This window comes from Mesoplodon mirus (genome assembly GCF_964341445.2).
Source record: "Mesoplodon mirus genome assembly, chromosome: 9".
Classification (NCBI taxonomy): Eukaryota; Metazoa; Chordata; class Mammalia; order Artiodactyla; family Ziphiidae; genus Mesoplodon; species Mesoplodon mirus.
The window spans coordinates 49,788,701-49,807,273 of NC_138985.1; the positions used below are offsets into that span (position 1 = coordinate 49,788,701).

An 18,573-nucleotide genomic window follows, 5' to 3' on the forward strand; every position below is an offset into this window, starting at 1 on the left:
CAGCTGATTGTTTGAAAATAAGTGTATATTTAATATCCTAAATTTTTTTATTGTGGTAAAATACACATAAAATTTACTACTTTTAGTTGTTTTTAGATGTACAATTCAGTGGCATTTAGTATATTCACAATGTTGCACAAGCATCACCACTATCACAGAATGTTCTGCTAAATTTAAACCTTAAATGTAAAATTCCAACCTCAAATGATGGTATACTCAACATTCCAAGTTCTATTAGCTAACTATTGAGTGTTACATCATCGAAAGTTTAAAGAAACATTCTTTTGTGTCACTGTTATAGCTGAAGAAACCATTTTATTTACATCACTGAGGAAACTGTATTAAATAGAACCTTGCAACACTGTACCAAAGACCTCTTTCCAGGTCAACATGAATAATTAATGAAACATTCTTTAAGTGTCAAATGCCTTGTACAAACAAAAACATTCTAAGTTTGCCCCTTCCTTCTGTTCAGAAAGCATCACCCTTCTACAAATTAGTCATTCTGTCTACATACATATATTTATACTAATAACTCCACTTTTTGGCTTCTAATGATTTAATTTTTCCATGATTAATTCTTAGTGAACCTATCTTTGCTGGCTACTTAAAGTGTGCAACTATTTTTTTTCTAAATGTTTATAATCTATTTTAGAACTGTGGGCATGTAAAATTTAAGGCTCTTTTAAGTATCAAAGCTTTTTTTTTTTAACTAAAAAAATTTTTTACTTTGTTGATACTAATTTGGATTTAGAGTTGCAGTTCTTGATTTGATATTTGATTGATATTTGGTATTAAACCAAATAACTTCAAATATAAAAAAATATTTTAGAAATACACTTTAGAAATGGTGTACCTTAATAAAAAAAAAAACTAGATGTAAAAGCATTGTCTAAACTCTTTAGGGTTTATTTCAAGACTCCTTATATCCTATCCTATGGTATTAACAGCTAGAATAGGTGGTGGAGAACCTGAACTTAGCAAACTGGAAAATTTTATGAGTTTTCTAGTTGAAAATGTGTTTTATAAATAAAAGCTAGTACAGTGTCCATGCCATTTTCTCTTTTCTTTTTGTTGTTCACTAAATATGAAACACTTAGATAATGTGGATTTGCTTATCAAATTCTTAGGCTACAAAATAAGGGTAACACATAAATTCTCAAGAGATAGTTAAAACATTACTATTTTACACAGAAGTACATAAAAAGTACAGGGAGGCTGAAAATCTAAATTGATTCACAGACTTTTCTTTCAGCAAGCTTTATTAATCCATCATGGATCTACTTATGTTTGTATATGATTTCATATAGTGAAGGGTTAAAAAAATAAAGGTTCTCCCAGAAAACAACCTTTGGTGCCTATGTCACACAACTATAGGACTGTGTAACCCAGCTTTCAAAAGTTGTTTTTCAACCACTAATTAGTAGCTTCATCAAAAGTGGAAGTACATACATTAAAACTCAAAGCCAAACACTGTTCTCCTAGTGCCTCAAGTAGTTTATTGGTAGTTATTATCCACATTTCCATGAATATAAACATTCTAAATGACTGTCACTAGTGCAGGTACATTTAACATGTGAAGGCTCCACAGGAAGCTACTTCATTCTGCGTGAACATGAACCAAGTTTCCAAAAACTCCATTTAAAAAAAACAAAAATCCCAAAACCAAACCCTGCTAGCAAAGTGCATTTCTTTTGGTTATCTTCAAAACAAACAGGTGTTGGCTTTAACACATAGAAATCATGTTGATTTGCTATATATGATCACAGGAAGCAAGTCTTTACCTGTAGATAAGAATTAGGTAAAAGTTTTTCCTCCTTTTAATTTAGAGGGTTTTTTTTTTGGATTCCAAAGTTAACAGTACCAGTGAATTTTCACAAAACATAGCTTTGCTACTTTCCCCTTCATTTTCTATAATTGTAATTCTTATCTGCAGTACTGTATCATTTCTTCCTACCTTATAATCAGGACTAGACTGCCTGCATAACACTGTTCAGTTTGTAAACAAAAAATTAAAGCTCAGAGCACATAAGGACCTCTTTTACATTTTCACTGCACAGCGCATTAGGTGTTGGTTATAAAGCTTCTGCTTCTCTCAAAACACTACAAAAATATATGAAAAACCACATCTGTGTTCAGCCAGCAAATATAATTAAACAAATATTTTACAACTGGAATACTTTAGAGACCATGTATTGTAATTACACCCTCTTGACTGAATTCATCAATTGCTTTCTTCATAAATCCATACATTTGTCAAAGCATATGCATTTACGATTAGTCTACATGCCCAAATTTACTATGTAAAAGAGTTAAGTAAATTATTTTAGGTTCTTTAACTGAAAGTGACTCTGACAACAAACTATTTCTAAAACAGCCCTAAATCCCCAAAAAGGTGTTTTAAACCTGACCGTGTAAAAAGATGCATAGCTATTTCTAGAAAGTAAAAGACTATCCACCAAAACATGCTTTGTCAGAAAAACTAATCCATGCACTTGAATATGCCCCAAATACCTCTTTTTAAATCTTAAGTTAGACCAACTTAAACATCGTCTAGAATTAAGATACAGCATTACAGTATGTGATTCCAGAAAATGTCAAAATTCATTCGGCCAAACTTAAAAAACCAAGCACTGCCTCCTTGTCCCTTACTGGTTGGACCAACGTGACCAGTATGACTGTATATATTAATCTACCTTAACATTTCCATTCATTAGCATAACATACAAAGCCTTGCATGCAATTTCTTTGCAAAGGCTTCCCCCCAAGAGATGTAAGCACAAAACACTAGGCAGACACTCTTCAAAGTTTTATTTCACTAACTTCAGGTCAAATTTCCACAGCTGTTTTCTGGTCAATTTTCTATCTTTGCTTGGCTTCCCAAAATGGTAGTACCAAAAGATTTGTGGGGTAGGCAGAAGAGGCCATTTTAAGAAGCACTGCATTTACTCATCTTCCACTAGGCAACAGAGTTGGACATCTGATTGTTCAACAAAACAAAGCTTTAACAGCATCCAGGAGGGCAGGCAGGCAAACCAGGATGTAGACACTCTTCCATTTGTCAAAATCAGACCACAGAAAACCTACTCCACACAGATCTAAAAGGTTATCACCATTCATCTTTTCTTCTTCTGCTGCCGCAACATTTTTCTTCTTTTAATTATCATATCATGTAGTTTCTCAAGTCCTTCCTTCAGTCCATCGCCTATGATTGCACAGGTGGGCTGCAAATGCCAGGGAGTTGATGAGCTCAGTTCACCCATTGCTAACAATTTCTCAATTTCTGAGAGAGACAATGAGTTCCTCAGGTCTTGTTTGTTAGCAACTATTAGCACAGGGACTCCTTGATTTTCTGATATCCTAGTTATTTTATGAAGTTCAGTTTTGGCTTCTTCCATCCTTTCAACATCAACAGAGTCCACAACAAACACAATGCCATCTGTGCATCTGGTATATGACTTCCACAGTGGCCTTAATTTCTCCTGACCACCTACATCCCAGAAGTGAAAAGTGACTGTTTTAGAATTTCCCAAGGTTACCTTAATTTTTTCCGTGTTAAATCCTTTGGTAGGTACGGTATTTACAAATTCATTGAACTGCAGCCTGTATAACACAGTTGTCTTTCCAGCAGAGTCCAAACCCAGAATGACAATGTGGAAGGACTGAAATGAAGGCAGGCTGGACAGGATAGAAGTCTGGTCTGACAGTCCATTCCCCATTTCCAGATGCAAGGAAGTGTTCCAAACTGAAAGGCTTTCTTCTTACTGCGTGAGAACTTCTCTTCCTAGGGGATCCAGCTACCAGACTGCTAAAGGGGAAAATGAGTAAGTTATTCTTGTGAAATAATGTACTACAACTGCTCTTCTCTCTTCCTGCTAAACTAAGCAACACGAGGAAATTGATAAATAAAACTTGCTTCAGTAAACAAACCAAGTGAGATAAACATACGCGATCCAAGGTAAACGACAGAATAATCATTGCCGTTGAAATTCTTTAACATTCGCTGAAATTGTAGTAATATATACTTTTCTCTACCCTCCTGGGTCCCCAGACCTCTAAGACCTCATACCGGAGACAACCTAGTCACCAGCAACTGGTCCAAGTCGCAGTAACCGCAGAAGTGCCTTTTTTGGCAGAAAATTTGTAACACATAATCTGATCTTCAGGATCTAATTCTACACGCTTAACAGCATACCCAAGGTCACTATTAGCCTCAGCGCGCCAACCGCTCCACCCCAAAATACAGTGCTCTCACCTCCCGAATTGGAGCCTGGATCCAAATGAGAAAGCATTGGCAGGCTTTTCTACGCGGGGGCAGAGAAGCACCCCACCGCCGCTCAGCTTAGCTCTCCACGTAGCTCTGTCGATTGCCTCACTAGAAACTGTGGCTCCAGACTACGACCACGCCCACTCCACACGGCCCACCCCTGAGCCCAAATCCCATTGGTCACCTGCGTCAGCGCGTCCATGCCACACGCGCCCCCGCGCCCTAATTGGTGAGAGTAACTGCCGCTCCCAGCACGGCGGAGCCGGGCTCTCCCTCGGTCCACAGGCACCACCTGTTGCCCTCAAGTTAGAAAAAGAGGGCGCCTGCGGAGGGAGCCGAGCGACCCCTGCAGGGGAAGGGGAGCCTCGGCCGGTCGGTTAGGTCCCCGCCAGCCGGCTCGCTCCTCCCGCCCGGGCGCACCTGCAGCGCGGCCCACGGACGCCGCGCAGAGGTTCTCACATCCGGGGCCCGCGGTCAACGCCGGCGCGTTAACCCTTTGTCCGCTGGCCGGAGGGTGCTCCCTGCGGCTGCGGCTGCGCCGGCCCACAGGAGTGAATGATCCGACCTGCGGCAGCCGCCGGGGCGGGCCCGCTGTCCCCGCAGCACGATCCCCTCACCTCGCCGCTCCGCACCCGTCCGGCTCGTCTCCCTCGGCAGGGCGTGGCCACACCAGCTGCCCGCCCCGCTGCGGCTCACCTGACTAACGTCCTTCCCTGGTCCGGACCCAAACGTGGCTCACTGCCGCTCGGGAGCGCGTTGATACCAGCGGGAGGGCGCCAGCGAGGCCTGGGCGGTGGCAAGGGACGAGACACCTCTTCCAAGGGTCTGGCCGGGCGCCGGGCTCGGGGCTGCCCTAACGGTGCTCGGCCGACCGCTACCGGCGCCTGCCACGGCCCCGCCCCCTTCCCGCGCTAGCCGGCCAGTGGGGGGCGTGCGGGAGCCGGGTCTCCTAGCAACGCCAAAACAAGGTCACGTTCGAACAGGCCTAGCGCTGACTGGCTGCGGGCCAGTCGGGAGGGGCTTCCGGTCTCATCCCCGAGAGGTGCTGCTGTATCAGACGCTTTCTGCAGTCGGCCGCGAGCTTCGGGCGGGCGACACCCGGGTCCCACCCTGCACCGCGTATCCTCAGGGCACCGTATGGCGTCCTCAGGGCGGTGGCCGATGACGTCGGGTCAGGGATTTCAGAGGACACCGGACAGGCGGGCCCCTTATATAACGGGGTGACGTGGACGTGCCTCAGTAGCTGCCCAGAGAGTCCTGGGCCAGCTTGGTGTCTGTGACACACACTCCTTTTGCCGAGCAAATAAATGCTCTCTGCCACGTGATGCTACCAACATCTCTGTGAGATGGCGACAGGTAGAAATATGCCGGGTTTTACAGATGAGGAAATCCACTGGCTGTTTCTAATAACCCAAGGAAAATTAGTGGTGGTCCTGGAACTTAAGTCTGCTAGTTACTAAATGCATAATGCTTTCCACTGGATAATTCTGACTCTTATTGCAGCTGTGTGCTTGACCCACAGATGTGCAAATATTTACTGAACACTTAATAGGCAGCAGGCACAATTCTATGTGCCTGGGATAGAATGGCGCTCGTGGAATATTGGAGTCTCATGAGAGAAAAAGGAAGTAACCAAATTTCCACATGAATAAATTTAATTACAAAATAGGATCATTGATAATTTAAGAGTACTTATGACAACAAATAAGGAGGAGTACTGACTTAAAGTTCTGGGAAATAGTTAATGAACAAACATCTTTTGGGTGGAGACTAAGATATTGGAAGAATTTTTATGGTGCACTTTTCAAAAAAATTTCACTTTTTAGATATGGACTGAACTTTCCTCAAGAAATTTCCTGATTTTTCTCAAGACCATTATTGCTATATCTCCTTTATGACTAGCATAGGAACAGTACTTGTCACACTAAACTTTAAAAAATAACTGACATAAAACCTAAACACTAATAAGCACAATGCATGTTTTCAAAATAGCAACACTAATTTTGGAAATGAAGCTAGAATTCTCAAATGGCATATTCTATCAAGTTATTTAGTATAATCTAACGCTTGCCTTATTAGTTATAATTGTGGAATCTCGTTAGCCATTTACAATAATTAGCAAGCGAGTGATAAAGGGCTAGTCTCATTTTCTTGGAAATTTAAAGATATTCTTTATTAAGCTGGAGAAAAACTTGCGAATTCTCATTAAAAAAAGAAATAAGAGCAAGATTCAAGGACAGCTTTCTTTTTGTAGTAGCTTTGAAATCAAGCAGGCCATATTAGTTGCATATTCCCATATTAGTTGCAGGGATGCATTATTGCACACACTTCCCTGAACAAAAAAAGGATGAGATAGGAAAATATTGAGAGCTTACAGCCTTGCAGAATCACCTATACCAAATTGTACTTTAATGTTTTATACTAGGCTTATAACTAGAACCTGCTTGGTTAACTACAGCCTGTGGGTCAAATTCAAGAGATAAGAATGGTTTTTACTTGTTTAAAGGGCTGCAACGAAAAGACAAGATAAGACTGCAATAGAGACCATCTGGGGCCTTGAAAAACCTAAAATATTTGCTCTCAGGCTCTTTATGGGAGAATGATACTCGTGATCTATGAGCAGTAACAACCATATGAAAATGGCAGCAAATGATAGAAAAAGTGATGAAATTCATGGAATACACTGTCTACTTTGTCTCACAATCTTTCTATAGAAGGCCCATTCAAATATTTTATTTAGATGCTATGCCAGGAAAATGCTCCCTTTAGGCTATAGCTCATAAACTGTGTGCTGAGGTGCTCTGGGGTACCTCAGGGAAATCATAGGGCACGGGATATTTTAACTTTTTGAGGGGAACACAGTGCCATCTGTTGGACTCTGTTAACAACTACAACTATTAAGTTGTTTGGATCTATCTACTTAATAAACAGAACTTTGAGGTATTTCTTTTGGCTTGAGGCACCATGAAAAAATTACAGAGACACTAGGAGCTCTGCCTTTAGTTATGGTTTTCCAAACTTGGCTAAAAATGAGAATCACCTGGTAGTGCTTGTAAAATACAAATTCCTGGTCCCTATTACAGACCTGCCAAATCAGAATCATCAGGAGAAGGGCTAGTGATCTGCATTTTCAACAAGTATCCTGGGCAATTAATGATTAGACATTTTGAAGAAATACTAATCTTAAAGAAATTTTATTATTAGAAAGGAAAAGTAAGCTTTCTCCTTTCAAATAACAAAACTGAGTAATTTACCTTGTTTCTCCTTTATGAATACCAGGACCCAGATCAAATCTGATGCCTGAGGCATTCTTTTTCTCTTCCATAATCGGATTTTCTACCATATACTTAAGCTAAGCATCCACATACTGCAACTAATGTCCTTCCTGACCTTTGCCACTCCTTATTTTTATATATTGCTGCTTCTTCTAGAATTTCTCACTTTATTTGTTCCAGTACATATTTATTAGAGTTTCCCAAGTTTGAAAGTCTGGGTAAACAGAAGGTATGCTTTCTGGTGGAAGGAATTAGTTCAGTGGAGGTGCTAGACGCACAAGCACATAATTGCTATGATATCCAGCAGGACTTATGAGTAGTAAAATAGAAGTTATTATCAAGTCCTATGCTTGCACAAACTTTATCTGACAGTCAGAGTAGCTTAACAGAAAATCATAATTTTAAACTGAATATTCAAAGAACTCAATATTAGACAAGGGGTAGGGGAACAGAATTGCAGGTAGAAGTAACAGTACACAGAGCATGGAGACATTAAGTTTATGATATGTTCAAACCCATCCAAAAAGAGAGATTATAATTTCTCATGGGAAAAAAATAATGTGCTTGGGGGACTTTAATGGATAGGTCTTCCAGACAGAAAATCAATGAGGAAAGAGCATTTAAACAACACTATAGACCCGATGACTCTAACAGACATATATACAACACATTTCCACAGCAGCAGAATGCACATTCTTCTCAGACCCACATGGAACATTACCCAGGGTAGATCATATGCTAAGCCACGAAACAAGTCTCGACAAAGTCAAGAAGATTGAATTTGTATCAAGCATCTTTTCTGACCACAATGGTATGAAACTAGAAAGCAGTAACAGGAGAAAAATTGGAAAATTCACAAATACGTGGAAATTAAACAATGCAGTTCTGAACAACCAATGGATTGAAGAAGAAATCAACAGGGAAATCAGAAAAAATCTTGAAACAAATGAAAATGGAAACACAACAAAACAAAACTTATGAGATTCGGCAAAAGCAGTTCTAAGAGGTAATTTATAGCTATAAATGCCTACATTAAGAAAAAAAATTTCATTACATTTCAAAGAACTGGAAAAAGAAGGAAAAACCAAGACCAAAGTTAGCAGACAGAAGGAAATGATAAAGATTAGAGCTGAAGTAAGTGAAATAGAGAATAGAAAATTAATAGAAAGATCAACAAAACTTAGGGTTGGTTTTTTAAAAAAGATAAATTGGCAAAACTTTAGCTAGACTAACCAAGAAAAAAGAGGATTCAAATAAACAAAATTATAAGTGAAAGAAGGGACCCTGCAATGTATACCACAGAAATACAAAGGATCACAAGAAAATACTATGAATAATTATACGCCAACAAACTGTACAACCTAAAAGAAATGGATAGATTCCTAGAAACATACAACCTACCAAGACTGAACCATGAAGAAACAGAAAATCAGAATAGACCAATAATGTGTAAGAAGACTGAATCAAAGAACTCCCAACAAAGAAAAGCCCAGGACCAGATGGTTTCACTGGTGAATTCTACCAAACATTTAAAGAAGAATTAACACCAATCCTTCCCAAACTCTTCCAAAAATTGAAGAGGGAAGGCACACTCCCAAACTCATTTCATGAGGCCATCACTACCCTGATACCAAAGCCACAAAAAGACACTACAAGAAAAGAAAACTACAGGCCAATATCCCTCATGAATATGGATGCAAAGATTCTCAATAAAATACTAGGAAACTAAATTCAAAGCATATTTTAAAAATCATATAACATGATCAAGTGGGAGTTATTCCTGGGATGCAAGAATGGTTCAACATAAGCAAATCAATAAATGTGATATACCATATTAATACAATGAAGAATTATACACACACACATACACACACACAGAAATATTATTCAGCCTTAAAAAATAAGGAAATTCTGCCATTTGCAACAGCATGGATAAACCAGGTCATTATGCTAAGTGAAATAAGTTAGAGAAAGAAAATACTGTATGATATCAATTATATATAAATCTTAGAAAGTTGAATTCACAGAAACAGAGTAGAATGGTGGTTGCCAAGTGCTGGGGGGCAGGGAGGTGAAATGGGGAGCTGTTGGTCAAAGGATACAAACTCCAGTTTTAAGACAAGTTCTGAGGATCTCATGTACAGCATGGTGACTATAGTTAACAATACTGCATTGAAAGCCGCTAAGAGACTAGATCTTGATTATTCTCAACACACACATAAATGGTAACTGTGAATGATGGATGTTGTAACTAATCTTATTGTGGTAATCATTTCACGATATAAACATATATCAAATCATCATGTTGTACACCTTAAACTTACACAATATCATATGTCAATTATATCTCAATAAAGCTGGAAATAAAAAGATATGCCTAGGAAAAAAGACATTTTCCTGTGCCCCAAATAATAGCAGAAAAACAGATGCTTTGTGTGTGTGTGTGTGTGCTACGCGGGCCTCTAACTGCTGTGGCTTCTCCCGTTGCGGAGCACAGGCTCCAGACACGAAGGCTCAGCATCCATGGCTCACGGGCCCAGCCGCTCCGCGGCATGTGGGATCCTCCCGGACCAGGGCACGAACCCGTATCCCGTGCATCGGCAGGCGGACCCTCAACCACTGCGCCACCAGGGAAGCCCAACAGATGCATTTTATGTTTCTGAAGAGTATCAGTACCATTCATACTCATGGTAATTTATTCATGCTTCATAATCGTATAGTCAGAAAGTTTTTTTGAGCTAGACTCAATTTTCAATTGCCTCTTGAGCTCTGACAAATAATACCCAGCATGTTCAAAACTTAATTAACACTTCATTATCATTCCTACTGAAACATGGCCCACCTCTTTTAGTCCTTTATTTTTGGTTTATGGTAATTTATTTAATAACCCCAAGTAGTGAATTGGGAGATTGGGATTGACATATATACACTAATATGTATAAAATATATAACTAATAATAACCTGCTGTATAAAAAATAAATAAAATAAATTTAAATAAGTAAATAAATAAATAAAAGCTTTATCTCTTCCAGGAAAAAAAAAAATAAAGAACCCCAAGTAGAAATCTCAGAGCCGTTGTAAAAATTCTCCTATGCCTCACTTATGATTAGCCACCAATGTCTCTTTAATCCATTTCTTTCTTTACATTCCCATTTCCACTGCTTACATCTGGTTCTCATGATGTGTCTCCTAAACGGATTAATTCACCTCCTAACTGATTTTTCAGTTAATAGGCAGAGGCACTGGGATTTGTTTCCTATGTCTGGCACCAGAGTCTGTTCTTCTTTCAATTACATTCGTGGGAGTCCACATTTAGGTTAATTCACTTTGATCCACTGTAGCATAAACCCAGGGTATAATTTTGACAAGACTTAAAAAAAAAAAAAAAGATGTCAGAAAGGAAGTACAACCCAAAATTCACTTGGAATGAATGCCTAGATAAGAATTCACCTGGCCACAAGTCCAAAACCCTCCTCATTAACATTTTATGGTCAGCTTCAAGGTCTAACTCCACCAGGACAGACTGCCCCTTCCTCCAAGAGGACCTCCATGGGCCTCTGGACACCTATTGCAGGCCCAACTGCAAAGAGACCCGGGGTAGAAAGATGTCATGACACACCACATACAAGGCCTACTTTCTATGGCTCTACTTCCTGGCCTTGAACCTGCCTCTTCTGGGATGAATGACAGTAAGAATGCCCAGTCCAACAAGACCCCAATAAGGCCATCACATCAGAATATATGAGTCCTGATTCTTCTCAGTTTTAAGTAACACTCTGTGTTATATTTGATTTCAACAGTCTAGTTCTGTTCAGTCCTTTTTAGATTTCTGCCATCTGTCCTGAACATCTTAAACCTCTCTGTCACAGGTTTCACGCCCTCTCGTTGGAGTGCTCCAAGGCTCAGTCCTTCAGTCTTTCTTCTTAGGTAATTTGATCCAGTACCAAGGCTTTAAACAGCCTCTATGCTCTCAAATTTGTCTCCAACCTGGACCTCTTCCCTGAACTCCACAACTGAGATGAATATAAGCATCTCAAACAACCTCTAAACCTGTTCCGCAGACTCAACATTTCTCATCCTACCCAGTGGCAACCCAGTTTACCTACTTGATGAGAGCAAGAACCCAGGAGTCATCCTCATTACATCTAATCCACCAGCAAGCCCTGCAGACACATATATCCACCACGCTTCTCACCACCCCACTGCTGTCCCTCTACTTCATGTCTATTGTTTCCCTGGTCTTCTCATATAGTTTCTCTACTTCTGGGAGAAAGCTTTCCCCCCAGGCTCAAATATCATCTCCCAAGAAAGGCCTTCCCTAAATACTTTATCTGAAGTATCTACCCTGCCCACCCTTCTCCACCATCCCTCTCTTTTCCTTATTCTGCTTTATCTCTTCTTCCCAGCACTTGTCTCTATGTGGCAACATTTGTATTTGTTTACTGTGTGCCCTCATTAACTGTCCTTCTTCTTTTCCACTGTAAGCTCTAGGAGGCAAGGATAATGTCAGTCTTACATACCACTGTTTCCTCAGTGTCTACTGCAGTGTCTGGCACATAGTAGGAGCTCAGTGAGTTTATCAAATGAGTATTTAATATCCTAAGAAGAACTGACCAAACAGAAACCCACAGATTTCCACAAAAACAAATAATAATTTCAAGGCACAATTCCATACAGAGAAAGACAGAACAAATGACTTGTACCTATTTGTTCTTAAATAGCCAACAGATCCTAGATAAACAACTTTGAATGTACCATTGTTAATAAAATAGAATGCTTAGCTTCTCAGTGTAAAATATCTGCATTAACAGTCATCTCAGTATTTTTAAGACTAATCATCAGGTACTTGCTGTGTTTTAATAACTAATGAAACTATTCAGGCGGTTTTGTCATTCCCAAGAGCAGAAGGACCCAAAGGAGTGTTCAGATCTTTACACCTTTTGAGGCAGAAACTAATTATAATTTGAGAATAAGTATTTTCCTCTACCTTCAAATCATTCATGTTTTGAATCTTTTAGTTCAAGTTTCAGCCAGGTTTTTCTTTTTTAAGCATTTCCATTTTTTTGGTTTGTTTTCACCCAATATTTGCTTCTTCTTCTTCTTCTTTTTTTTTGTTTGTTTGTTTGTTTGTGGTACGCGGGCCTCTCACTGTTGTGGCCTCTCCCGTTGCGGAGCACAGGCTCCGGATGCACAGGCTCAGCGCCCATGGCTCACGGGCCCAGCCGCTCCGCGGCATGTGGGATATTCCCGGACAGGGGCACGAACCCGTGTCCCCTGCATCGGCAGGAGGACTCTCAACCACTGTACCACCAGGGAAGCCCCTGCTTCTTTGTCTTATTAGTGGTGGTCATCCTGTGGTGGGTGCAGGGTAGGGGGACAGTTATCAGAGCGTACATGGTTAACATTATCACACTGTTCCCTTTGGATAAGAAATGAAAACCATTATCTTCATGAGTCAGGGAGAAGCAGAAATTCCCCCTTTTCAATTAAATGTATCCTGGTACTTTTAACATCAAGTGTTCCTATGAGCCTGGTATAAAATATGTAACAATCACTCTTGAAATGACTGGTTAGAACTATCATATATAATTGCAAATGCTCCCTCTTTTTGTCGAACATACAATGAAGGGATTGGATAACTAATTTCAAATTCTCTAAGCTAAAATGAACATCTGTAAAGTTAGTGTGGAAAAGTTCATTTTTACTTGAAATAGAATTGATATCATAACATTTTGGGATGTTTTAATTAAGGTAAAACATTTTAATATCTAATGAGATGATACATGGTAAAATATTGCCTCAAATACTCCCACATTACTAAAGAATTTCTAACAATTTAAAGTATCTTTAAATGAGCTTTATGGATAAATATAAAACAAACAATAGACTAGTTCTCATTACAAAAAGTTACCTACTAAATAATTACATTAGGACAATTTAGAAAGACTATAGTCTATATCCTAGTGAAAATAATGGGAAGAAAAAGCTTTGTCACATTTCTCTTAAACCTATTTTATTTGTTTGTTTGTTTATGCAAGTACTTAAAAACATATTCCACAAACGTTTGATAGAGCTGCAAGCTAGTACCTGAATAGATACTTAGAAAACTACAACTTGCTCTTTGCCCTAATGAGTGTGTGCGTGTGAGTGTGTGTGAGTGTGTGTGTGTGTGTAATGGTGTTGCAGGAGTTGACCAGGTGTGGCAGGTGATGATCTGGAAGAAAGACAAAGGATAAATAATTCAGTTTCCTAATCCTGAAGAAGGAGTAACTAATGTATGATGGTAAACAATATAATAAACCACCTTTTCATTGTCTTACATTTAACATTTAAGGGCAGCTTGAACTCTGGTTTCTTTTAAAATGATAAGTCAGGTAGAATCTTTGCTTCCGTTCAATGAGTTCTCATGTACTGATGAAAAAAAAAAAGCATGCTTTACTGGAAACTTCGTTCTTGCTGAATGATAAGAAAAGATTATTTAAGAGAAAGATGACAAAGTATGCCACGTGTTTGAATATCAACCTATTGCTCACTCTATCTCTATAAATAATATATTTTGGTTGCCTATGGAGAACATTACAGAACTTAAGTGAGCTTTCTATTTTGATGCAGAAGTCCTAATTAAAGTCTAACCAGTAAACCATTAATACAAAGAGTCCTTTACACCTTATTTGATTTTAAATTTCTAACCCTTATTTTATGTTTTAGTTCACATTAAGGAAATCTTTGATCACATCTGAGATGATTATTGACTACTTCAATGCTATCACATGTATGACATCAGTTTTTTTACTTTAAGTAAAACAATGTTCAAGTTTCTGGGCATAGAAAGTGATCACTTAAAAATATAAGGGATGGGGCTTCCCTGGTGGCGCAGTGGTTGAGAGTCTGCCTGCCGATGCAGGGGACACGGGTTCGTGCCCCGGTCCGGGAAGATCCCACATGCCGCAGAGCGGCTGGGCCCGTGAGCCATGGCCGCTGAGCCTGCACGTCCAGAGCCTGTGCTCCGCAATGGGAGAGGCCACAACAGTGAGAGGCCCGCGTACCGCAAAAAAAAAAAAAAAAAAAAAAAAAAAAAAAATATATATATATATATATATATATATATATATATATATGGGATGTTTGATTAAATGATGTGTACAAAATACCATGGTTATTTTTTATAAATTTATTTATTTATTCATTTATTTATTTTTGGCTGAGTTGGGTCTTTGTTGCTGCACGAGGGCTTTCTCTAGTTGCGGGGAGTGGGGGGTACTCTTCGTTGCAGTGTGCGGGCTTCTCATTGCGGTGGCTTCTCTTGATGCGGAGCACAGGCTCTAGGCTCACAGGCTTCAGTAGTTGTGACTCGTGGCCTCTAGAGCGCAGGCTCAGTAGTTTTGGCACTCGGACTTAGTTGCTCCAGGGCATGTGGGATCTTCCCGGACCAGGGCTCCAACCCGTGTCCCCTGAATTGACAGGCGGATTCTTAACCACTGCGCCACCAGGGAAGCCCACCATGGTTATTTTTTAAGAGGGTATTTTAATAGTAAGTGAATATAAAATGATTCCTAAATCAACCTGTCTTCAACAAATTTAGCCTAGTAAAGTTAAGATTAACAATACTCCAGCGTAGGAAGATATAAGGGCAGGGGTACATGTAATGCTGTGGAAATGTCTGATCACATGGGTTTATTTTCAATCAGGAAGAGCAGGCACACATCATGGAAAAGGTGATGTTGAAGCTGGACACAGAAAGAAAGCTTTGAGTGTGCTGGCGGAAGGCAGGCGAAGGACAGGAGCCCAGAGAGGGAGCTCGTTCCAGGAAGAAAAAGGAAACAGCATAAGCAAAGGCACAGAAGGAGAGAATCGGGATGTGTTCCAAGGAAACAGCAAGTAATTTATGAACTAATAAAAACATAAGGTTGTGCGACATGAGGCAAATTCAGAAAGAAAAAAGAAAATGGATCCTTATATTGCAGTCTTGTATATCTTAGTAAGGAACTTGGACTTCAGCCATTGATGAGTCCTGATTGTTTCCTCCCATCCCAGTTAGCTCCAAAATCCACGTTCTGTACTTAGTAGAGTGTCTGGCCCAGAGCAAAGACTCCTTAAAAGTAGGTGACAGTATTCTATTTCTTGACCAGAGTATTGGTTACATAGATGTGTTTACTCTATTATAGGTTATTAAGGTGCACACTTATGATTTTGTGTATTTTTATGCTTTTTTAATGTATTCATTTAACGCTTTTTTAAAAAAAAAGAATTTAAAAAAAAGTTTAAGATGCTGCAAAAGAATAATAGTGGATTGGGGCTGAACTTTTGGAAGCAGTGGTTACTAGCCAAAACTTCCTTACCATGTAAGAAGTCACTGCTGACCTTCCAGAGAGGAGCTTCGGTAGAGGTAGAAAGAAAATTATTCAATTAAGCGTTAATAAAACAAGTCTAGTTATTATTAAAGGAATAAACAGGTTAAATTTTGGTGTAAAGAAAAAAGAATCCCTATAAATCCCCCTCCTCTCATGAGAAAATGAAATTAATACTTCAGCAAAATGCACCACGTTTGCACTATAGATTTGCATGCCCCTAAAACACCCCCATGTATCCCTGAAGTCAGAATACTCCAATTTGTAGACCTTTGATTAGTGTTTCTGGCTTGCTTTCTAACCTCATCTGTCACACTTCTCTCATTGCTACTCCCCCACCCTTGTTCCTGTGCTCCATCTACATGGCACCACTTCTCCAAGTATTCTGTAGCATATTGTCGATGAAAAAATTAATCAGTTGACCTAAGAAAGAAACGGAAAATTTTACTCCAGCCAAATTAAGGATTATAACCCAGGAACAGCCTCTCAGAAAGCTTTGAGAACTGTTCTGCCTGTTTGAGGTCAAAGCACAAAGTTTTTGAGACAGATGGCTGGCTGTACATTGAATGACATATTATTGACAGTTTATACAATCTAGCAAGTAGTGGGTCAGTGGTCATCATGGCCCCTTGTAAGATTAAAAAGGAATGTTATCTTTTAAGGAGTTGTCTGGTTGGCGCCAGGAGAATGTTGCTTTTTATGGTTGAGCAGGTATTTCTGCCGACGGGGAGGTTTGGTTGATGCATAATGCAGATACACAAGGCACAGCAGAGGGAAGAGAGGGGGCCACAGGGCAGAGAGAGTTTTTATGTTTAAATTTTTCTTGTCTTGCCATAAAATATGAATTTTATTTCACAGTGTCATGCTATTTCATGACTCTGCACTTTTTATATGATGCCCATATGTCCCATATCCACCCCTGCACTGACTCTTGTCCCCTTGGAGATCTGTTTATTGCTCAGTATAAAGTTCCAAAACCTGAACCTTGGTGAGGCTTCTCTAACTTTCCCAAAGAGAATAAGTCACTCTTTTGCCTTGTGCCATTTCTAGTTCATGTACCTACCACTACTTAAGTACTGATCACTTTGAAATTCTTTGTTTTCACGTGTTATTCTCCTGCTAGACTCTGTGACCCCAATGTCTAGCACATTGCTGGTACAGAATTTACCATAGCAAGCCACCTTATTAGGTTGATTATTTTTTTAATCCAGACACAGCTGCCATTTAAAACTTGCAGGATGCCTTTCTGCCCGGGGGTGAGTGTAAATCTCCTCGAGGAAAGAAGCACTTTAAATGCCCCTTTTCATTAAATAAATGTAAGGCAATTAGGTAAAGATGGACTGGGGAACAAGACAGAATAGGACCCTTTTTTATAAATAGTAAATAGTACTGCCACTCCAGATGGAACTGTCATTTGGGGAAAGACAAAACTTTGTCTAGAGCCAAGGAACATCCTGGATGGAAAAGAAATAAAGTACATGTAACTTATTGAATCTTTCCATTTAGATTGAGATGGGCTCAACCAAGGTCTAGGGCAGGAATGGGCCAGAAGTGGGAACTTCTGTAAGAAAAGTCGGGGGAAGGGTCTGCACTGTGACCCCAATTCAATACTGAGATGTAGATAGAAGGAAAGCCTTGTTCTGGTGCACACTGTAGGTGAATCAAAAAGCGCCCCACATCCTTTCTTTCTAACATGCTGGACTTACTCCAGATGCAGGTGCATTCTTTCATGTCATAACTATTGCAACCTCTGTGGAGATCTTGGTCGATAATCACATTAGCATAGTAGGTCCTATGTGCAACAGCAAGCGTGAAGCCCAAAATGGCAGTGACTGAAAATCAGAGGCACTAGAAGATTGGCCATATTATCCTGGATTCTATCATTACAAAGTATTTAGAGGTAGGATTGACTCTTTAAGTTCCCATGGTTATGGGATCATTCAGGGAAAGAGGACAGGACCCAAGAGAAAGGTGTGGGTATTCCTGCTAACCTAATATTTGATCCTGAGGTGGCTGTATTTTGAAAAATAAGATTTGTGACTTTACTTGTACCCCAAGCAGGTCATATCAGTCACAGAATAAATAGTCATCAAGGTTTTTTTTCATTTAAAGACTGCCAAGCTCAGATCTGTGCTTTAGGAAGATTACTCTGGTCAAAAAATGGGTAAGAACAGAGAGAGGAAAACTAGTTGGGAGGCTTGGTAAGACTCCTGATTAGAGCTTAATGACAGAAAAAATGGATTGAGGGGGAAACAGGAGTTAAGTAATTTGGAGAGAAGATGGACAGGTCCTAGAAACTGATTAGATAAATGAGATAAAGGAGGTGTCATGTGGCTCTTACGTATTTAGCTAGAATAACTAGAAAAATGTTGGAACAGTTAACAGAAAGTAGAAAGGACACACAAAAAAATTAGGGGGCACAAAAAAATTAGGAAGCACAAAAGGTGAAACTGGTGTGGTAGAGAAGATAATGAGCCTGAAATAAGTATGCAGGTTTGAAGAGGTGGTAACATAGGTGTACATATATAGAGCAGTCCAGCCCAGTGGTTTTCAAAAGTTATCAAAACACCTGGTGAGGTATGTCTGTCTGTTTATTGCAGAGATTTCTGTTAGTTGGAATTTTTAGATTACAGTTAGATATATCACGATTGTTTAAGCAGGCTACACATTTTGATTTACTCA

General features: G+C 39.6%; 1 protein-coding gene across 4 annotated transcripts; it reads right to left on the reverse strand.

The window, feature by feature from the left end:
- Nucleotides 1–1,482: 1,482 nt before the first annotated feature.
- On the reverse strand, nt 1,483–5,160 carry ARL4A (ARF like GTPase 4A). Of its 4 annotated transcripts, none has more exons than XM_082632429.1 (2): nt 4,964–5,160; nt 1,483–3,805 (listed from the first exon to the last, which is right to left on the reverse strand). In XM_082632429.1, the coding sequence occupies exon 2, from the start codon at nt 3,717–3,719 to the stop codon at nt 3,117–3,119; it is 603 nt and encodes a 200-aa protein (XP_082488555.1). In that variant the 5' UTR covers nt 3,720–3,805; nt 4,964–5,160; the 3' UTR covers nt 1,483–3,116. The 4 variants fall into 4 exon arrangements, with proteins under 4 accessions (XP_082488555.1, XP_082488554.1, XP_082488553.1 ...); XM_082632428.1 differs by having other exon boundaries at nt 1,483–3,808; XM_082632427.1 differs by lacking the exon at nt 4,964–5,160 and adding an exon at nt 4,256–4,377.
- Between the last annotated feature and the right edge of the window lie 13,413 nt (nt 5,161–18,573).

Coding starts and splice junctions, on each gene's coding strand:
- ARL4A (XM_082632429.1), bottom strand. CDS start 3,719: ATGGGGAATGGACTGTCAGACCAGACTTCTATCCTGTCCAGCCTGCCT.